Source organism: Colletotrichum siamense (assembly GCF_013390195.1).
Source record: "Colletotrichum siamense strain Cg363 chromosome Unknown KSG_Cg363_contig08, whole genome shotgun sequence".
In the NCBI taxonomy this organism is placed as follows: Eukaryota; Fungi; Ascomycota; class Sordariomycetes; order Glomerellales; family Glomerellaceae; genus Colletotrichum; species Colletotrichum siamense.
Genome location: NW_023501021.1, coordinates 2,850,835 through 2,871,313, shown reverse-complemented (window position 1 = coordinate 2,871,313; position 20,479 = coordinate 2,850,835). Strand labels below are relative to the sequence as shown.

At 53.8% G+C, this 20,479-nt stretch overlaps 7 protein-coding genes across 7 annotated transcripts; 3 read left to right on the top strand and 4 right to left on the bottom strand.

Annotated features, from left to right (window-relative positions):
* Positions 1 to 249: 249 nt before the first annotated feature.
* On the bottom strand, positions 250 to 2,065 carry SSZ1 (Ribosome-associated complex subunit SSZ1; the record flags this gene model as incomplete). Its single annotated transcript, XM_036644152.1, has 3 exons — positions 250 to 1,672; positions 1,734 to 1,860; positions 1,933 to 2,065. 3 exons carry the CDS (start codon positions 2,063 to 2,065, stop codon positions 250 to 252), a joined length of 1,683 nt encoding a protein of 560 aa, XP_036490411.1.
* Positions 2,066 to 2,482: 417 nt separating this feature from the next.
* On the top strand, positions 2,483 to 3,266 carry rrp40 (Exosome complex component rrp40; the record flags this gene model as incomplete). Its single annotated transcript, XM_036644151.1, has 2 exons — positions 2,483 to 2,680; positions 2,736 to 3,266. The coding sequence occupies 2 exons, from the start codon at positions 2,483 to 2,485 to the stop codon at positions 3,264 to 3,266; spliced, it is 729 nt and encodes a 242-aa protein (XP_036490410.1).
* Positions 3,267 to 3,747: 481 nt separating this feature from the next.
* CGCS363_v012301 (Zinc finger protein 42-like protein) lies at positions 3,748 to 5,874 on the bottom strand (the record flags this gene model as incomplete). The annotated part of the gene is made up of 2 exons (XM_036644150.1): positions 3,748 to 4,027; positions 4,076 to 5,874. 2 exons carry the CDS (start codon positions 5,872 to 5,874, stop codon positions 3,748 to 3,750), a joined length of 2,079 nt encoding a protein of 692 aa, XP_036490364.1.
* Positions 5,875 to 6,986: 1,112 nt separating this feature from the next.
* CGCS363_v012300 (uncharacterized protein) lies at positions 6,987 to 7,214 on the top strand (the record flags this gene model as incomplete). The annotated part of the gene is made up of 1 exon (XM_036644149.1): positions 6,987 to 7,214. The coding sequence occupies one exon, from the start codon at positions 6,987 to 6,989 to the stop codon at positions 7,212 to 7,214; it is 228 nt and encodes a 75-aa protein (XP_036490415.1).
* A 527-nt stretch (positions 7,215 to 7,741) lies between these two features.
* Positions 7,742 to 10,714, bottom strand: upf1 (Regulator of nonsense transcripts 1; the record flags this gene model as incomplete). The annotated part of the gene is made up of 3 exons (XM_036644148.1): positions 7,742 to 8,421; positions 8,602 to 10,336; positions 10,385 to 10,714. The coding sequence occupies 3 exons, from the start codon at positions 10,712 to 10,714 to the stop codon at positions 7,742 to 7,744; spliced, it is 2,745 nt and encodes a 914-aa protein (XP_036490289.1).
* A 5,138-nt stretch (positions 10,715 to 15,852) lies between these two features.
* CGCS363_v012298 (uncharacterized protein) lies at positions 15,853 to 16,943 on the bottom strand (the record flags this gene model as incomplete). The annotated part of the gene is made up of 2 exons (XM_036644147.1): positions 15,853 to 16,681; positions 16,741 to 16,943. 2 exons carry the CDS (start codon positions 16,941 to 16,943, stop codon positions 15,853 to 15,855), a joined length of 1,032 nt encoding a protein of 343 aa, XP_036490288.1.
* Positions 16,944 to 18,962: 2,019 nt separating this feature from the next.
* On the top strand, positions 18,963 to 19,793 carry CGCS363_v012297 (uncharacterized protein; the record flags this gene model as incomplete). Its single annotated transcript, XM_036644146.1, has 1 exon — positions 18,963 to 19,793. The coding sequence occupies one exon, from the start codon at positions 18,963 to 18,965 to the stop codon at positions 19,791 to 19,793; it is 831 nt and encodes a 276-aa protein (XP_036490297.1).
* Positions 19,794 to 20,479: the final 686 nt, after the last annotated feature.

Sequence of the window (20,479 nt, the reverse complement as noted above, 5' to 3'; positions counted from 1 at the left end):
ATTCATCACTTTTTGACGTTCTTCTCATTCATGCGTTTTGCCTCTCTCGTCTATGTTCCCAGTGATTTCGTTCCAATCCATTTCCCCCCACCCTCCGCCATATAAAATCCATGTATCTATGCTGAAATAAGGAGGACCTGACAGATGAGTTCCCTCCCCTTCTTTTAACCACCACATTGCGCCTGGCTAACGCACACGATTTATGTGTCTTTCTCTCTACATTTGCTCTTTTCTCCCTTCGTCTAGCATCTAAGGAGCCTTGACGGTACCGCGGACACCGCCCTTTCCGCCAACTTCCCTCGCCGTTATCGTGAGACCGAGGTCGGCGGCAACGTTGATGGTGACCTCGACCTTGGAGCCCTTGCCGACGCCGCGGACGGCGGTCTCGGCCAGGGTAGGGCCGACCTTCCAGATCTTCTCGCGGGTCTCCTCCTCCTCTTCCTCGGAGTCGAAGTCGGAGTCCTCATCGTCGCCGTTGGTCTCGGGCTTGGCCTTGGGCTCGGGCTTGGTGACCTTGATGTGGGCACCGCCCTCGACGATGCGGATGAGGACGTCGCCGCCGTCCTTGGGGCCGGACAGCTGGATGGTGCGGCGCGCGGGGACGGCAGTCTCGGCGGGGACAACGGGGACGAACTCCTCGTCAGCACCGACAACACCGATGGCGTTAGCAATGTGCTTGACGGTCGTGACAGCAGCGTGGGTGCTCTGGTCGATGTCGTCGGCCTCGTACTCCTGGATCAGGGAAGCCTGGAGGGCGGCACCACGGGCTCCGAGCTCCGAGGGGTTGATGGCGGAGGGGGCGGTGGAGGGGGCGATGATCTGGGTGGACTCGGGGAAGACGTTGGCGAAGTTGGCGGCGATGCGGGGGGTGTGGGCAGTTCCGCCGGACAGGATGACCTCGTCGATGTCAAGAACGTCGAGCTCAGCCTTCTTGACGACGCCCTCGACGAGACGGTTGAAGCCCTCAAAGACCTTGCGGGCGGACATCTCGTAACGTAATCTGTTGATGGTGGAGGTAAAGTCGAAGCCGTCAGCCAGGGACTCGACGCTGAAGCTGGCGTTGGTACCAAGGGACAGGGCCTTCTTGGTGGACTCGGACTCGAGCTTGAGCTTAGCGAGGGAGCGGGCGTTCTCGCGAGGGTCGACGTTGTGCTTCTTAATGAACTCCTTAGCGAAGTGGTCCATCAGGACCTGGTCGAGGTGGCTGCCGGAGAAGTCGTAGTCGTGGGCGGTAGCCAGGATGGTGTACATGCCGCCACGGGAAGCGACGACGGCGACGTCGGAACGGGTGCCACCAAGGTCGGCGACAACGACGATCTTGTCCTTGACCTCAGCCTCGGGGCGAGCATCGTAGGCGAGAACGGCGGAGATGGGGTCGGAGATGATCTGAAGAACCTCAAGGCCAGCATCGTTGGCGGCCTTGACGAGAGCCTCCTTCTGCTTGTCGGAGAAGTTCGTGGGGACGGAGACGACAGCAGAGGTGACCTTCTTGCCAAGGTAGTCGGAGGCAGATCCGACGAGACGGCGAATGTAGCGGGTGGCAACCTCGGAGACAGGCACGGTAGAGGGCTCCTCGGCACCCTCCTTGTCCTTTACTGTGAAAGAGATGGTGCCGTCGACATCCTTGGGGTGGGCGGAGGCGTGGTTGTGGGTAGGGTCGATGGACTTGAACCTGGTGCGGGCATGTTAGCCAAATGAGATAGAAAGACACAATTTCAAAGCACAAGACATACTCCTTGCCGAGGAAGTCCTTGAAGTATGCGATCGTGTTGTCGGGGTTGCGGATGAGGAAGTTCTTGGCCTGGGCTCCGTAGTACTCGTCGCCGTCAACGTAGGAGAGGATGGTGGGGATCTGACGGTCTGCGGGCAATTCGTTAGAACTTCTGCTCTTTACAACACAAACAACCTAGTGTAACAGGCGGTTGATCTCACCTCCGTCCTCGTTGGCAATAACCTCAGCCTTCTCGTCGACGGTGTAGGCAATAGAGGAGTTGGAGTTGCCAAAGGTGATACCAATGACGGTGCGGTCGCCCGGCGCAGGGCGCGAGTCACCGTTCGCTGCCATTTGTGCTATATTATAGGTCGCAAAGGGTTGTTGCGTATATAGGTGGTATCTGAAAGTCTCTGGGACGGACGGGGGACGTAGGGTGTCGAGAGTTGCCGCGGATCCTGTCGAGATCTTTGGTGAGGTTGTTTTCAATGTTGATAATGGTGGGGGTTCAAGGCCAAAATTTTGGGCAAGGGAAAAAAAAAATTCCCACGTTCGCTGTTCGCCCAGTGGCATCGGGGTACCTTCCCCACACCCCCCGGTCGTGTCCCAATCAAATTCAGTGTGAATTTGGAAAGTGCCCCGCCAAAAGCTTTCCAGCCTCTGCAAGGCTGATCGGCAGTGAGAAGACCGCTGAAAGGCGACCGAGAGAAGCGCCTTGGCCCAGAACTTGACGATTCCAATTCAACATTCTCGTCGTCACCCGCTTTCGTCATGGCTACAGCGGGCCCCTTCGTCCTCCCAGGCGAAGAGATTGACGCGTCTCTGATCCCGTCCCACCAGAAGCTTCCTCTCAGACTTGGTCCTGGCCTTCGCCATGTGCCTCCTCGTCAAATAGTCCCGACCATCGCGGGCAAGCTCGTCACAGACCGCAAGAAGAACTCGATATGGGTTGAACAGACTGGCGGAAGGGTAGGTCCAATCTCTCTCGACTGATCCATGGGCAATTCTGACTGGATGAATACAGTACATCCCCGCCGTTGGCGACCTCGTCGTCGGCACCGTCCAGCGCTCTGCCTCCGAAATCTACTACGTCCTCTTGGCCGACTACTCGACGCCTGCAATCCTCCCCCAACTCGCTTTCGAGATGGCGTCCAAGAAGAACCGCCCTCACCTTGACACAGGCGCCCTCGTCTACGCGCGCGTCACCCTTGCGAATAAACACATGGACCCCGAGCTGGAGTGCGTCTACCAGTCCACTGGTAAGGCCGACGGTTTGGGACCTCTCGTGGGCGGTATGCTCTTCAACATCTCCCTTGGCATGGCGCGTCGTCTGCTGAGCCCCAAGACGACGGACCTTGTGGTCCTGGAGGAGCTGGGTGCGACGGGCGCCGCGTTCGAGACGGCCGTGGGCCGTAACGGCAAGATCTGGGTGAACAGCGAGAGCGTCAAGGTCATTATCGCGGTGGGAAGAGCCATTCAGGAGACAGACGAGCGTGGACTCTCGATCGACCAACAAAAGAAACTTGTCAGGTCCTTAATCAAAGATTTGAGTTAATCATACGCGCCACCGTGATGCTTTTGGCCTATTCTACATGTTTCCCCAGCCAACTCTTGGCATCAAAACGCCTTACTGCTGTCATCGCAGTCCCTGAACGAATGTGCCTTGATTGCCTAATATTCCCAAACCGTAGGGGAAAATATCCAATGATATATAAACAGGTTGCTCTGTGGCAAGAAAGAATGGTGCCTGTGAGCGTCGCGGGGATTTGGCTTCCTCTTTGAGTTGCCGACCTGAATCCAGCTCTGCTGAAGTCAAGCATTTGCACCCGCGTATCAGAGCCACAGGGAGGCTCTGGGGTAATCTGCTTGCAAGTTCACGCGTCTGTCAAATACTCGACTGACCACTTCCCAAGCATTGTCCGTCGTCCGTTCGCGTTCGGGCATCGGACCCCAACCGTTTGCTGGGGTCAATGTCCGTCTTCCGATGAACTAGTATTTGGCACCTGTCGACCGGGCGCACGCCCCTCTCGCCACGCTCAGGTTCCTCCCATGATTTCGTCGACTAAATCGGGTTCCGGATCGCCCATAGGCGTAACTTGGTGAATATTGACCATATGTCTCCTCCAGTTGTCTTTTCGCGGGAATGACTTGCCCCCCGTTTTTGAGTAAGGGCAAGTGCTAACCGTACAGTGAAATTTCTTCGTCTTCCTGTGCTTGTCGTTGATGTGGCGATCCAAATGGGTTTTGGTTCCAAATCTCTTGCCGCAGTTTGGCTCAGTACATTCATGCGGTCGCTCGTGGTACCGCTTGTGGTGGCTATATCAATTAGCGTTTGGACGGCGAACAGCCTTCGAAGCGACTCACTTTAACTTATGAACCTGATCGAAAAATCTGCCGCACTCATCACACATGAATGTGCGCGGAGATTGCTGCTGCAGACCTGGATACGGCGAGGCACTGTTGCGGATATCTGAGCTGTTGTCTGACGGAGGCGATGGGCTACTGTCGATCTGGGTGTTCGGCGTCGTCTGATACGATGCCCCGGATGAGACGTGACCACCCATTTGAGGAGAATGTTCAGACGGGTCGGTAATTTCGCCCTCGTAGTAGTGGTTGGTCCGGTCGGGCATAAGATGAGTCGGATCAACTTGCTGGGGCACATCGTTCATGCGGACATCGTGTTCAGTGGGACGACCACCGGCCGGGGCTTTGAAGCCGTTCGTTTGGACATGTCCATTGCCATTCGCAACAAGTCCTCCATTCGCCACCCCCGTCTGATCCCATCGCTGCTGCTGCTGTTGCTGTATTTGCTGTGGCTGTTGCTGCTGTTGATCTTGTTGTTGCTGTTGTAGGTACTGCTGGTGGTGCTCAAAAGGCTGCTCCGGGGACTGCGGGGTTGGCGCTTGTGATGGCTCGGGAACCAGGACTGGCTCAACAGGCTTGGGGGGCGGGTGAGCAATGCTATAAAGTTGCTGGTTGGTGTGCCAGGTCTGCTCGGTCAAATTCGACGGCGCCATAATATCCATGGGGTTGACAGTTCCAGGTGCAGGCGACACAGGCGGCAAAATTGGCGGAGATTCCTGCTTTCCTTCCTTTGTGGTTCCCGGTTCCTGAGCCTGATCAGGCTCTGAGTTGGGGCTAGGCGGGTTGAATGGAGAGCCCAGCTGTCCGCGCGTGGAGGTCGCGCCGGGTCCTATTTCGCGGGAGAATGGCCCGGTAAGCTGAGTTGGCGAGTCTGACAAGCCCTCCCTCAATAACTCTTGCGTTGGCTGAATCTTTGCCCCCCTTGACTGAGAATCCTTGGTGCTTGACCGACCCTTGGGAAACATTTGGAGAAGGTTCTTCGCCAGGGAGCTGGCATAAGAGCTTGATCGCCTCGGCGGCTGCGCGGGAACAGGTTCATCTGTGGGAGGCGGGGTGACCATGCCGAAGGCCTCAGAAGGGATGGTCGGGCTGTAGTAAGTAGCACTGTGTCCTTGAGTGGCATCCGAGTATTCCATTCCGTCAGCCCGAGTAGCGACCAGCTCTATGCCGACAGGAGTCCATGGATAGGACGATTCGCTCTTCCAGGTAGAGGCGCGGCCGAAGGTGTGGTCAGTACCGCGTCTGGTGGTAACGCTTGGTGCATGAGAGCTGTCGTCGCCAGTACAGCCACGTTGGTAGCTTCCCAAATCTCGTTTGGATGGGTCGGTGCCGTGGGACGAGACGTTTAGCTCCTTGGTTGACTGCCGGTCCGGCCCTTGAAGAGCTTCATTCTTGTTGCCCAATGAGTCTCGTGATGACATGCGGCTAGACGCAGCTGGACCAGTCGTGGGCACGTTTCCCGATGGACGGAGCGGCGTGGGGATGAAGGCGGTTTCCGCCGTGTCCAGACGATTCGTTCCATTTCTCTTGCCCTTGATGCGACGGATTATGAAGGGGTAGGCGCAAATGATAGCAAGTACGAAGAAGATAATGATGCCAACAATAACGCCGGCAAGACCTCCTTTAGATAATGCCTCACTCCGAGGTTCCAGTGTCGAGCGTGAGTGAAGAGACAGCGGCTGTCCGCGAAGCCTGAATCGGTCCATGTCAATCGAAGCTGCTAATGATGAGGTGTCGTCAGTGTCGCCAAGGTCTGATTGGGCGGCAATGCCCTCAGACGAGGCTGCGGGAGGAGCCATTCTAGGCACCACGCGTCAGCACTCGCTGCACCACATGAACCACCCCCCAGGGACCTGTGACACTCGGATGACGGCGGCGTAGACGGCGAGTGCGATGAGAGGACGAGCAATCGATACTGCGTCCTCGAGCGACGGGATTCGTAGTGAGTAAAGCTGGTGAGATGGGGTTTGCTGTGGATGAGCGGTCGCCGTGATGGCGATGAGCCCACGAAAGAGGAAACGGATGAGGTGCAGTTCAAGTCAGCAGTGTAATGGGGGCAGTTTGGATTAATTAGGCCGGTGCAGGTCTTCAGCCTCACCAAAGCGCGGGCGTTGTACCCTCCAAGTGTACGGGGAGAGTTGGAGTGGACTTTCAGGGTCACAGGCAGGCCAAGGTCGGACTGGGTTGCCTCCCGCCTCCACGTCGGCTGCAGAGTAAGGAGGTACATTGCAGCGACTTGTGGCTCAGGCGGGCTGGTGGGGTGAAGACTGAAAACCGCCGACGAAGGTGGCCGGGCAGAGCAAGAAAAGCCGGGTCTAGGCGAAGATTGCGGCCACGTGCAGGTATCTCGCTATCAAAATTTGCCCCCATAATTCCGGCGGATTGGCTCGAGTGATCCAATCGTATCGCCCGCAGCGCCATTTCCTGCCCCGCCACACGGCCTCTCCACGACCCCTGCCTTGGACTCCTTGGACTTGGTACTTGATTCTCCGAGGACTGGTGGAAGCTTTCAGTGCAACTGAGTCCTGGCCGTTGTGCCCCGTCATCCTGTACCGCTGCTCACTGCCACCAGCCACCCACTGGCCATGGTTCCCGCGGGCGACGACCGTGGAGCGCTGTGAGGAATGTTCCGTGAGCACCAGACCCTGTCAAAACCCTTAGTTGGTGGGGTCAAGCTCCATCACCGTTAGGACTATCCGTACTTTTCAGGTGGGCAGAATACTTCAGCGGAGATGATCGCAATCCGTGACCGAGATGCCGGCAGCTGCCACGGGGAGAATACGGCTACCGCACAACATTTCCTCCCGCTGCCGCAGAAAGCACAAGCAGAGTCAAATGCCAAACGATGGCCATCTTACGTGCTCAAAGTTTCATCGTGTTCAAACCTCTGTCTTACAGCAGCAGGAACGGCATGAGAGACGACAGTGTCCGCGCAACATGCGTTGACACTGACAGCATCACCCTTGCCTCCAACTTGCCAGCCAAACCGTGCCAACCTATGGAAACTGCCCTTTTGCTTGTCCAGCTGGACACTGGGGAAAATCTCCAGGGGCTCGCTCCTTATGGTGAGCAGACCCCTGTCACGGCGGATCCTGCGCACTCAAATTGGTGCTTATTCTGCGACAAGGTCTCGGGCTAAAATAGCCACAGAACCCGGCCCAGCGGTTACCTGCCGCATACGATACGGTGCGCCCACACAATGTCAACGACATCTCGGCCGACTTGGTGTACTCGTCGTTGGATGGGACGTCCTTGGCGCTTGATATGCATAGAACTGATCGCGAATCCGTAGATGGGAATTTCTCTTTCCGATGATTGTCTTGGCAGTAACTGCGTTCTTAAGAGAATTCGCTCTGGCATCACGTCCATCACTCGTGCATTTCCCCAGGTGCGATAAGATGATCTGGCGAGTCTTCGTAAGCACGATACTCGATGTTTGTCATTCTACTATTCTTATTTGCAATGATTGATGGCTGCGGTGACCTCTTGGCAATATCCATCTCTGCCATTTCTGTTGTCGTCTCTCTTCGTCTCTCGTCGTCTCTCATAAGCTAGGGGTGAAAGCAAGGAGACGGGATTCTTCATTAACTAAACTGACTAGCTTTACCCATTTCAATCCCACACGGCACACATCGCATCCATATCCTGCGCACACCTTCAAATACCTCAAATGTAGCACAGCTGGCCATTGCCGCGGCAGTGCTCGAAAACACGAGAGGTCCATTCTGCAGGAATTTCGAACCCAGACCTCATGCAAGTGGTCATTCCCTCGTTCATCAAAATCATCTCACCGCCTCTGGCCCGCGAAAGCATCACACAAAGGCGCTTGGGGTCGTTGAGGAAGCCCGCTGTCTTCGTCCGCACAGTGTCCACGAACACGAAATCCGCCTCATGGCCCTGTGCCGAGTCGACGGTTCTTGCTTCCATCGCGTTGTGCATCTCCTCAGCATGTAAGCGGCCACGCAGGTGGGGAGGCAGGACGGACGTGAACTGCTTGTATCGGTTGAATGCCGCCTTGTACGGGGTGATGATCAGTATTCTTCCAGGCTGGTCAGGCCTATCGACTCGAGTGAAGTTGGGGTTGCTCAGAAGCTCCAGACAGCGTTGCTTGATGAAAGACTCATGGGCTGGGTTGTAGAAGCTGCGGCATTCCGTCTTTTCTCGAGCTGAGTGGCAATGAATCATCACTCGCGGAACCACACAATGGCGGCCAGGCATGAACTGGCTCAGCCAGATCTGTATATGTTGTACTGGAAGGGGGTATCGATCGATTGATGCCATACCCGACTTCAGAAGCCCGTCGTAGAATAGCTCAGACACTAATATGTGCAGATTTCCGTACATTCCTGGATCGTATTAGCCTAACTTCATTGAATAGAGAGGGGCAGCGACGACGACGACGACGACGACGACGACAGCGGACGACGACGACAGCGGACGACGACGGCGGCGGACGACGACGGCGGCGGACGACGGCGACAGAGGCAATGATAACAAGTGCGACAAAAAAAGCAGGGGCGACTTACGGTGTGTAATCAGCAGCTTGCTCTTGAGAGCGCCGGCAAGGTCAGCTCTCTCCATCGTGCTGATCATGAGCTGCTTTGCGTATGGATTCAGCTTCAGCATCTTCTGTCCTGCCTCTCTGGTCGACATAGATGCACCTTGGACGAAAGGTCTGGTCTGTCGAGTGTCGCCAGTGAAGATGTATGCTCTAGCTGGAGTGAATGCCAAGGGAATGAGAGACGTCAACTCTCTTGCGTGGGCTGCTTCGTCAACGAACACGAGGTCTGGCTTGAAAAGAGTACCCATTTGCCCCGATGCGCCGACAGGGGTGGTCGCGATGAAGTCAGCAGCTCGAATAACATCGAAGTACAGGTTTGCGACCAGTCTTCTCAGCTCCGCGGAAGTGCGTCGAGTTTTGACGACGTCGCCTTCAAGCTTCTGGAGAGCCTGCGCAAGCTGTTTGTAACGGGACTTCTTTTTGTCGAATGCCTTCCACGCGGCTTCATCGAGAGATGGCGCCTTGTCGATGCTAGCTGGGCCTATGTTGCAGACTCGCGACGTCTCAAACTGCATGAGGAAGCCCCTGGTAAAGTCCGGGACATCTCCTGCGACGTCATTCTGGCCCTTTGCAGGCGGGTGCAGTTTGACGCTGCGGCTCATCTCACGAGCACATCCACGAACTCGAATGACCGATGCTCTGATACCGGCTTCCTTGCATGTCTTGTGTACCCGGTTTGCCGCATCGTCGCACGGCGCATTTACGTCAAGAAGATACAGAACTTTTGCAGGTCTGGTAACGGTCTTGCCGTCAACTTCTTCTTGAATAGGGGCCGAGAGAGCCATTGCAGCGATGAATGCATTCAGTGCAGTTTTTCCAGCACCGGGGCATCCCAGGATTAGCGCCAGCCCTGCCGGGATATGTCGAAATTGCTCGTACACCTTCTTGTGGTCAGAATTGAGCCCTCTGTAGAGAGACTTGAGGTGGGCGGGGGTCTGAGGATTGCCCGCTGGGTTATCCATATGTGGCAGCTCTCTGAAGAGGTCGACGTAGAAGGTAGGCGGTTTCCGGAAATCCAGCATGTAATCAAAGGTGTGGCGTGCCCTCTGTGCCAGCGCGCTCAGGTTTCTCTCACGCTGCATCAGCGTGGACAATGCTTTCAGTTCGGTGTCATGAGTGACAAGCCGAGCCGCAACGCGAATAGTGACCATGACAGCATTCCCAGAAGTCAAAGGGGGGTACTGAAGAGCACCAAAGCGCTGCGAAACCGCAATTTCTGCCAATGGGTGGTACCTCTCACGGCTGACAGGATCCTTCATGTATGGGGCGGTGACGTTGAAAGCCGCATGCCTGGCGTAGTCGTTGAAGATACTTCCGTTATCTTGGCCGTTGTCGAACACGTTGGGTATACGCTCGGCTTTCATCATGCCGGGATTGAAGACATGTCCACCAATCGTGAAATCATGCTTGAATCCGATATCACAAGCAGATTCCTCGGCTGGGAACACCTTGTCTTGGTCCGCCGGCAGTTCGACGAGGACGAGCCAGCTGGTTTCTAAGTCCGAAGCGATGAGACTGGAGGGTGGGGGCAGGGCATTCATGACCCAGGCATGAGTAGACTCTGTCCTGGTGTTGAATCGCCGATAGGTAGCCTCCTCATTGGCCATTTCAATGATGGTTCCTTCACGATGAGCCAGGGCGAATTCCTCTTGGTCTTTGAACGAATGAACCATTCGGGGGCCACAACAGCGGTTCTTTTCCTGTCAAACGGGTTAGCAGAGTTGGCAAATCTTGGCTATGACACATACCGCCATCGGGTCATCTGAGTCCTCGTCGCTAGGTTCGAGTCCAGCCACTGCAGACGTAGAGAGGTGTCGAGGGTCGACGAAGAAGCTTGCTCCGGCAACTCCATCCTCGGGAGGCGTGAAAGGCATGGGAGCTGGCTCGCCGCTTTCTGAAGATGAAGCTGAAGAAGGCAGCTCGATGTTCGCGGCTTGCGCAGTCTCGGTGAACTCGGCCACAAACTGCGTCCGTGCCGGAACAGACTCTGGGATCGGAAAGTGCGACTCCGCCGAATCACCATCAGTGCCGGTGGCCTTGAGGAAGCCATTCTCCGTCTCTCCAGAAATTTCTGCCATCTTGTGTTGGTCAGCACAAAACTCAGCGTGAAGTAGTGAGGGATGATGGTGCTGAACGACGAGGACGGCAGAGGACGACGGCCCAGGAGACCCCATGTCTTTACACCCAGGTAAAGTACCTTAGGTAGGCAGATGGAGGGGCTGGTTGTCACCTGCAGAAGGTGTCTGTCCCTCTCACTGCCTTCCACATCGTTGCCGTCCATTGCGAAGAATATTAGGAAGTTACCTACCTTGGATATGGCTGTGAGGTCCAACTGCCGAGAAAAGCGCAAGAGCTGGCTTAGCAGACGTAAACAATGCCGAGTTTGTTTTTGTGTCGTAAAAAAGCGACAAAGGCGTCGACAGAAAAACACGAAAGTATCGGGATTGGAGAAGGTCACAACACCCACGAAGTCAGTGTTGTTGTGGGAAGGTAGACGGGGGGAGCAAGCTGGGCGGGGAAGAGTGTGCCCTGCCTGAAGATGTGAGGTGGAAGAGGTACGTGGGAGGAGGCAAGTGGGATAAAAAGAGAAGGCAGGTAGCCGAAAAGTGTTGAAAAAGAGGTAGGTCGGTCACTTGGATTGAGAAAGCGCGATGCAGGTAGGATTTGGCTGGTCAGGTGCTGGAGGCAAAGAACGCAGCCAGATGGTTTTGAAGTGCGTTCTTCAAATCAGGAAAGGGACCAATGTCGTTTGCTCCTGCCAAGTTGGACGGAGGAGGAGCCAACGCAGGATAAGGTAGGTAGGTATCTAGCAACAAGGCTGGATACAGGACAGGCGATGTTATGAGGCAGGAAGTGCGCAAACAAAAAGATCGACGATGACAGCAGAGAAGAATGTGGGAAGAAAACCTTTTGCAGAGGTGACTGCCAGAAAGACGCAGGACTCTCCCCCTCGTGAAGTGTTTCTGGGGAGATTGTGGGCCGAAGTCGTTTGCAGTTGAAGACAAATAAAGCCCCGTTCTTGACTCAAGCTCGGGGAAGGGGGAAGCGACGAAATTAAGGTAGAAGGCGAACGGCGCCTGCCTCTTAAGGAGACGATTTTACAAGTCACCCAGCTGAGGCATGCCAAGTCCGGTGTGATTGATTCAGAGAGGTTCAAAACTGGCGGTAAAAGGTCTGCGGCAAACGGGGTCCTCGGATGGCAGGAGCAAGGTGGGAGCAATCGAACCTGCTTCCTCAAAGATGCCGCTTGGCATGCACACTTACAAGCCATGCTGGAAGAACTTTTTACTGTCACGATTTGAGATCATGCCCCCCAATGCTGTTACTTAGTCAAGGCTTGGAAGCACGTGGCCGAGACATCATAGCAGAGGACGCGAGAGACGTACAGCCAGAACAGTCTCTTAAATATGATATAGCTCGTTGTACATCACATTGACGGAGTGTCTGCTGGATGCATTCTCGATCGAATTTACAGTCTCCCATGGCCATGTATCCCCATATTCGGAGCCTGAATGTGCGTCAAAGTCTCCTCCTGCCTTTCCACTGTTCGGGTCTTGATCACAAACTACCGTGCACTTGAATAATTGGTTGACAAAGTGTCACGAATCTTTAAACTCGGAAGGGCTTACTGTGAGAGCCTTTTAGCTGAAACCGGCCCCCCAAGTGCGAGGGATCGTAACCATTGAGGTGAGATTTTGCGTGTCACGGTATGCACAAGGAGCCGACGTTGAACAACTTTCAGCTCACAGTCGTACTTGTGATGGGTGGCCAAGAAGGTCTGAACAGCCGGTATCTGTGAAGTATATAGGACGCTACGCCTCCCTTGCTCGAATGAGTAACCCAACTATTGCCCATATCTGCAGGCGTATGGCACAACTTTCTCTCAAAATCACCAGGAGGCGTGCGGAAATCACGCCGTGACAGAAAATGACACTTCCGGCATCCCATTCCGCCTCAGTAATGTCAGCAGCATCGACGTTGCAAACAAATTCGAAGGAAAAAAGAGATGATACAATCTTGCCAGCTGTCTGCTTCTCACCATGCAGTAGGTGTTTATGGGACTCCAATTCGAACCTCGTCGGACCAAGCTCTAATCTGCATCGACGCTAGATGATGCATATGCCAAGTATCGGGATGTTGGAAAGTCTCCTGGTCTCTGCAAACCAGACTCAGCCGTCCTATTGAGCTACGCCATCTGCGTGCAATGCATAGAAGTCAATGCTCCAGATGTAAATCTCACGAGAGATCAATATTTGGATCCGAAGTTTCGGGATTTCCTTGACTATTGCTCGTCATTGGCACCCACAAAGCCGTATGCGCCGTCTCAGTTGACAACCCGCACGCGCACGATCATCTCGGACATAGAAATTGCCGGTGGTGTTCTGACGTCAAAATCAATCGTCATAGTCACTGTCACTTGGACCGAATTGAGGGAAGACGCAAGTAGTGTGCCCGTCATTGTAACTTCGTCGGCAAGACCCTCTCGAGCTGAGCCCACGAAGGAGACCACTCCTGCTTCGGAAACAGTCCGTACGTGGAGACCTGCGTCCTCAAAACACAAGCCAAAACTTACATCGGGTATAATAGGTTCGGTGCCAGCCCCAAGCTTCAACGCGTGGATCGTTGGGCCCATCGTCGGCAGTATATGTGCCATCCTGCTGGCTCTCATTTGCTTCTGGTTTATACGGCAACGCAGACAAAAAAACTCATCATCACCGACAGTCATCAGCAACGGTGCGGATGACAAATATGAGAAGCCTGAACTACACGCAGATCATGTTGCCCGGGAACCTCCCATAGAGATGGAAGGTTCCTACCCTGAAGCCTTACCGGAGATGGGAGCGAACGAGGTTCCGGCTCAAGAAATGTTGGTTTCAACCACGGTAGCGGAGATGCCAGAGAGGCACACACGACGGCTGAGTTCGTAAATGTTTCTCAACTGGACCGCCTCACCTGTATTCATGCCTCCTAGCCTATTCCGCCAGCGGCGATACTTCCGCGACCAAACAGCTACTGGCCAGCCTTAGGACTACGCCTGTAAGGTATACTCTTTCGATTCAGATGAAATATTTGGAATGCAACGCAGAAATTGTGCAGTTCTCACTGAAAGCACACCCATTTCCACAAGGACGAGTCCAGAGTATGTAATATTGACACCGTATAAAATCAGGCTGCATCTTACCCCCCTGTCGTACCCTCCTTCACAACTTGGCCACGCCATAAGCTTGATTTAAACGATTGGTATCTAAAGCCTCATGCATGTTGAAATGCAGGCTGGCGCCTTGCTAGACCAATTTAAGCTGAGTACAGATCCGAAATACGCCAATTTGCCGCCATTGAGGTGAGCTTTTGAGTACCACAACATACCCAGCCTGCCGATTTCGAACGGTTTTCCGCCCATCCTTTCCCTTTAGAATAAAAAGCCAAGACTTACTGGGCAGCTGCAATCATGCAAAGAAGCCCATACGGAGTCGGATGCCGCTGTATATGTAGTAGTGGTCAACCCAACCAGAACACCTTTGACCTGGGCCATAGGACTTTTTACCGTATTGACTCGACTGCTGCTGGCACAAATCGCCCTTAAGACCTTTACAGTCGCCGCATCCGCCTGCCACTCGTTGAACTCCATCAATTTCTCATCACAAGACACAGAATCTGCCCCCAAGTTCTACAAGATTAAGCAGAAGTCGGTCGCCGGTCGATTCAACGACTGAATATGGTCACGGCACCAACATCCACGATTGGGGCTGAGGCTTCTAACACGACACTTGATCCGTCAACCGCAACCGCAAGCCCATCAAGCGTGGTGCAACTTCCGGCTGTGTGCTTCTCCCCCTGCAGCAAGTCCCGCTTTGAATGCGTATAGAGGTCTGCCTAACCTTCTTTTGGTCAGACGATGCATATATTGAAGCCCAGATGGTCGGCAGGACGCCTCCGATTTGTGATTCGTCTTCAGCGTTCAACGAAGGCTATGCAACATGCATAAGCTGTTTAGACGCAAATGGCGACGGCACCAAAGACTTCAAGACCTTCATTTCTTCGAAGTTTCAAGAATGGGTAGACTTTTGTATGGGGGAAGCCCCTCAGCTAATGACGACCAGGACTTATCAGTCGACGTTGGTGATCTCGGACATCAATGGGCGACAAGCTACATCAATCGTCAGAACATATACAACAACTTATGCTCCAGCTTTGGAAAGTACGAGTACGAAAACGCGGTCCAACTCGGTGTCATCCGTACCACTGAGCAATCTGACCATGTCATCGACCACATCATCGACGCTACCAACCGAGACAAGTGCGTGCAGCCTTCCTACATTACTTACCTTCAAAACTGACCACCTCCAGAAGCAGATACCCCAGCTACAGGGAACAAAGCCTGGGTTGCTGGCCCTGTCGTGGGCTCCGTTTGCGGGATCGTTCTGCTGTCCCTCGGATGGTGGTTCTTGCGACGGCGTAAGCGGCATCACGCCCTTCTACCGACAGCAGACGATAAGAAGGAGAGGTTTGAAAAGGCCGAACTCCACGCTGAAGATGCCCCCCAAATCCCTCCGACTGAATTAGAAGGCTCGTATCCGGATCCTGTCCCCGAGATGAGTGCGAATGAGATCGCGGCGCAAGAGATGTTGAGCTCAGAGCTTAGGTCGCCTGTGGAGATGCCGGAAAGACAGAAATAACGCAATCTATGTGTCGTGTAGATAGGAGATTTAGTGAACAACAGTTGTTTTTCCAGGACAAACTTGATAGTGGGAATGCACTATTATGCTTGTGAATATGTGTGGCGGTCCTGTGTGGGATTAGAGCTTTCAGTTGATCAATATCGGTCATATGAGACCGCCTCACTTTCCAAAGTCTGCGCAGCTTGTTTATTGTGTAGTCAGTTTTCCTATTAAAGACGGTAGAAGGCATGATGATAATAATAGCGAAGACGACGATAGTAGTGACGAGGACGATAGTAGTGACGATGGCGACGAGGAGGAGGACGACGACGACGATAGCAGCGACAACGACAGTAAGGTGGACTATGTTACCAGTGGAAAAGTAGTCGCTTTAGCACAGGGAAAATAGGCGGTCTCGGTCACAAACAAAGCATTCATAGGACCACAGGCATGGAGAACACGGGAGCAACGCCTTTGTCACATAACTTGATCTTCGTTTCTTCGACTCCCTACAGAGGCGTGGTATCATATTCGTTCCAAGAGAAAGCCGCACCATCTCAATCAATGATCTCGTCACGTCTCCTGCTCGACCCGGTGAACTGCAAATTCTCATTGCCAGCAACACCAGTCAGAACGTTTCCAATACCGTTGACGTCGCCGGTGCCGCCCTGCATGATGGTCGCGTAGTTGTCCGCAATGAGCTGAATCCCCGAAACGAAACCCTGCTCGTCAAAGGCGCAGTGGCCGCCGTTCGGCGAGTTGTTCACCGTCTGCTTCGCGTTCAACGCCTGCGCATTCAGCCCGCCGCTGGTGCCGATCTGCTCGTACGCCTTGATGGCCGCGGGAATGGACTGCTGCAGGTTGGAGAGCTCCTGCTTCGTGCTCTGGAAGTGGATGCGCGTGTTGGCGATCGCAGCGGGGTCCTGGACGTTGACCTGGGGCTCGAGGCCGCCGCAGTTGAGCAGCACGCCGTTGCCCGCGAAGTTCTGCATGTGCGCGGGCATGAAGAAGCCAGAGAGCATGAGAGAGCCGCCGGAGACGCCCGTGAAGAAGACGTTGGACTGGTTGAAGGCCATCATCTGCGGCAGCGTCTGCTGGATGAGGTCGTTGACGGCCTGGGAGTGGGCGACGCCGTCGGTGCGCTGGAGGCCTTGGCCACCACCCCAGAAGAGGTTCGGGTCGGGCGCGAGGACGGCGACGCCGGCGAGGTTCTGCTGGACGCCCTGGTTCGGCATATCGAAGAAGGATTGGCCACCGTCGCCGTGGAGAAGGACGTTCAGGCCGAGGGTGCCCTGGGCGCCGGGCTGGGCGGCAGCACCGGGGACGCCGCTTGCTGCGGTGAATTGCTCGGCGGGACCGGAGATCTTGAAGCGAAGGTCGAGGCCACTTAAGGTTGTTAGAGACCACACATGACTTATATGGGTTCATCATCTTCATATACTTACTTGACGTTGGCGGTCATGTCGAGAATCATGGATCCATCAGTGGCACGCGAGATACCCTGCGGCACCCTCGCGGCCTGCTGCTGTGCCGTCTGCCTGTTTCCTCGTCCGTTTCCTTTTCCTCGGTTCTGCGGCGCGGCATCGGTCAGGCTCAGGAAGCTGAGCACCACCGCCAGGGCGGCGACTGGGGAGCGGACGGTCAACATCCTGGGCGAAGAAGAAAGAGAAATGAAAGTGATATTAAAGATATCGAAGATTAAAGAAAGAAGGGTTTGCTGGCTGCCAAGCTCGCGGCGCGTCGCTCTCCCACGAAGATCAAGAAAGGAAATATCTTGGAACTCTTTTTTGGTGTTTTCGGAATTTCCCAGAAACCCGGGGAAATCAAGAGTCAAGAGAGACAAGAGACGGTCGGGGGTGGCAGGTTAGGTTTATCTTAAGGCGGGCGAAAAAGGATAAACGGTCTTGCTGTACGAGCACCTCCCGTCATGGGCATGGGTTGCAGCCGTCCGAATGGTGGCACGGGGGTCAACCAAAACCGGGGGATGGATTGACGAACCTGGGGCCCAGTCATGTTGCTTGTTCGGTATGCCCTTCAAAGGAGAACATGTCTTCAGGCTAAAGGCCAGCCATACAGGCCCGTCACGAAGCGAACCATCTCAAATCGACGGGCGAAGGACCAGGGACGAAAGAAGGGGATAAGCTTGTGTTGTCGCTGTTTCGCCTGGACTCGGTTGTGTGTGAGAGTTGGGACAAGTCAGTCTGGGTCTGATCGCCCGCTGGTTGGTGGGAGGTTGTTTGAGGCTCCCGAGGAGTTGAAGTGCGAACGGCTGTAGTCAGCATGCAAAACACTTGAAGCGAGCACTCTTGTCCGTAGGGTCGGGAGCCTTGGACGAATCAGAGCATCGTGCTTTCCACTCGCGAACATGGGCTGGGTTGTCGGGAGGAAGAGCCAGCCGCGGGCTAGCGTGTATTGTGCCTGGCCGACTTGCGAATTCCTCGACTGCGTTTCGCTTGGCGCGTTGCTCCCGAGTCGGGAGCGATGGGATCCACGGTGCAAGAAGGTGTCGCAGACGTTTGAGGTTGTCGACGAAACCGACCCCGGGCGCTGGGTGCACCCCTGTCTGCCATCGCTCGGGGCATGTCGCCTCAGACCCCGGTCCGGGGGCCTGGCGCCCCCACATTCTTGTGTGTTCCTGCGAATGGCATCGTGTCTTTTCTACCCTTCTTGCTGCTTGTTCTGTGGATTGCTTCCATGCTATTTCCTCCTGCCGCGGGATATTTGATGATCGGTCAAGGGCTTCTTTACGCCTCCTGCGACTTTCTCGTGGCTTGGTGTTTTGGATCGTCGGCTAAGGAGGGATGCTAAGAATACTAAGCATTGAGGCTCGTGGAGCCTACACTCCGTTGCGTTGACAGCGTCCGCCCCCCTTTTTTTTCCCCGCTTATGCAAAAACATGAAAAAAAGCCAATTTTACGCTGTGACGCGCATTTCTCTGCATCGCACGCAAAACGCGTCAAAGTCATCACCAACACCTCAATTGCCGTCAATCACTATAGTCCCAGTAGTATTCAAACGTATAACTACACGATAGAGACATAAGGTGTGTATTTCATGCTTCCGTAGCAGTCAATCTACCCATCGAGGCATTGCCAACCCAGCTAGTCACCTCATCCCCATACCATTCGACCAACAAAAGGTCTATTTTCGTCATGAGAGATCAAGATGACATTTGCTGAGGAACAGAAGAAGAGACCTGCTGTATGACTTTATATATCTACTCAGCATACGGTTTGTATGGCTCTGAGTAATATATAAGCATACCAAGGGGCTTGATACGGTTCTTCAGAGCAAATGCTTTGGCAGTCAACAGGATTAATGACTCTCCTGATAGCTCAGCTTGTTCACGATATTGAGCAAGAGTCTACTGCTGTATAGATTGTGCCCTGTTACTTACAGTTTGCCGCTGGTCAGTACATGTCCGTGGTTTATTATATCAGATACATCGAGAAAGACGCCGGGCGACGACGACGATACAATGGCGCCCAGAATATCGAATCTACAGCTATCGACGATCGCGATGATACTGCCATTCGAAGACCAAAAGACCCACGAGCTGGCAAGTATCGTTGGCTGTACCGAACGAACGATTCGACGACATAGATCACGACGTAATATCACTGGCGAAGTGCAGAGATATAAGAGGTGCCGCCAGAGTCGACAAAAGATGGAAATATGGCATCGTACAGAGCTTCTTGAACTACTGCAGTACCGCAGCGATCTATCTCTTGAAGAGATGCAAGATTTCCTATTTGAAGCCTTCGAGATCCAGATCAGTCGTTCTGCAATCAGTCGACAGTTAAACTCAGCTGGCTGGACGAACAAGAAGTCCAAGATTATTGCTGCTCAGCGAAGTGACGAACTACGATACGAGTACTTGTACCGTATACGACGATATCGCCCCGACCAGCTGGTATTCGTCGACGAATCCGGCGTCAATAAGGATACTGGGATACGGAGGACTGGATGGGCGCCGAAAGGGCTTGCTGCGTTTCGAACTGCAGAGATTGATCGGTTTCAGAACTCTCGCGTACAGATCCTGCCAGCCCTCACGTTGAGCGGTATCCTACACTTGACTACGTATTATGGTACGACTGACGGCGATGGGTTCTTTCGTTGGCTACAGGAGTGCCTTATCCCGAAATGTGGGCGTTTTCCAGAGCCAAACTCTGTCATCGTTATGGATAACCTCTCCTGCCATCGTATACCTGAAATCGAGGGTTTATGCCGGGTATCAGGTGTCCATCTCGAGTTTCTGCCTCCGTATTCACCAGACTTCAACCCCATCGAAGAGTACTTCGGCGATCTAAAGCGATACATCAGGAAGACGTATTCGAAGTGGAACAACGATGAGAATGACACTCGGGATTTCATGGAATATCTACGTGACTGCGCTATGGAGATTGGGTATCGTCTACCCCAGATCGAGGGCCATTTCCGCCATTCGTTCGTCAACTTTGATGGGACAGAGCATATATTTGACGATATCGAACTATAAAAGGGAGGATTTGCTGCCAATATTGAACATCAGCAAGCAATCCAAATTTTCATCGTGCGTTCGCGCGCAATAGATCTTAATCGTGTCGTCATATGATGGTCAATCATCAAATCCATGATTGTAGCCAACAAGATTGCCAAAAGGTTAGCCACAAGCGCACCAGAACACAAAAAATATACCGTCGTCCATTGTTTTCGTCGGTAGCTACGTATACATATCAATTTTGCCTGTATAACGGCTGAAACGCGTTGTTGATGCTTGTGACGATGATTTGTGATGATGACACGTCATCACGATCAGAGACTTCAACCATAGTCAGAGACTTCAACTGCCCCTAACCAGTATCGGGATGGACCGAAGTGTATTGTTTGCAGATCCAAAATAACAGTAATTCTATTGCTTTTATACGTATAGAGCGGCAGTGTTGAATCTACGGCTATGGGTAGACTTTTCCGTGGTTGAACACGTCATGCAAAAAAATCGCGCATACAGTCAAACTTCACACCACTCTTGCTGTATCACTCTTCTTCGTTATCCTCCTCCGAGTAATACGTCTCTGTTGACGACGTATCACTCGAGATTTCAATCTGATTGTCCTCATCGCCTTGCTCGATTTCGTCTTGTTCGATCTGTAACTGCGTGGGCAGCATCTGCGACGCTGACAGCAGTGGTGACGAAACGAAACC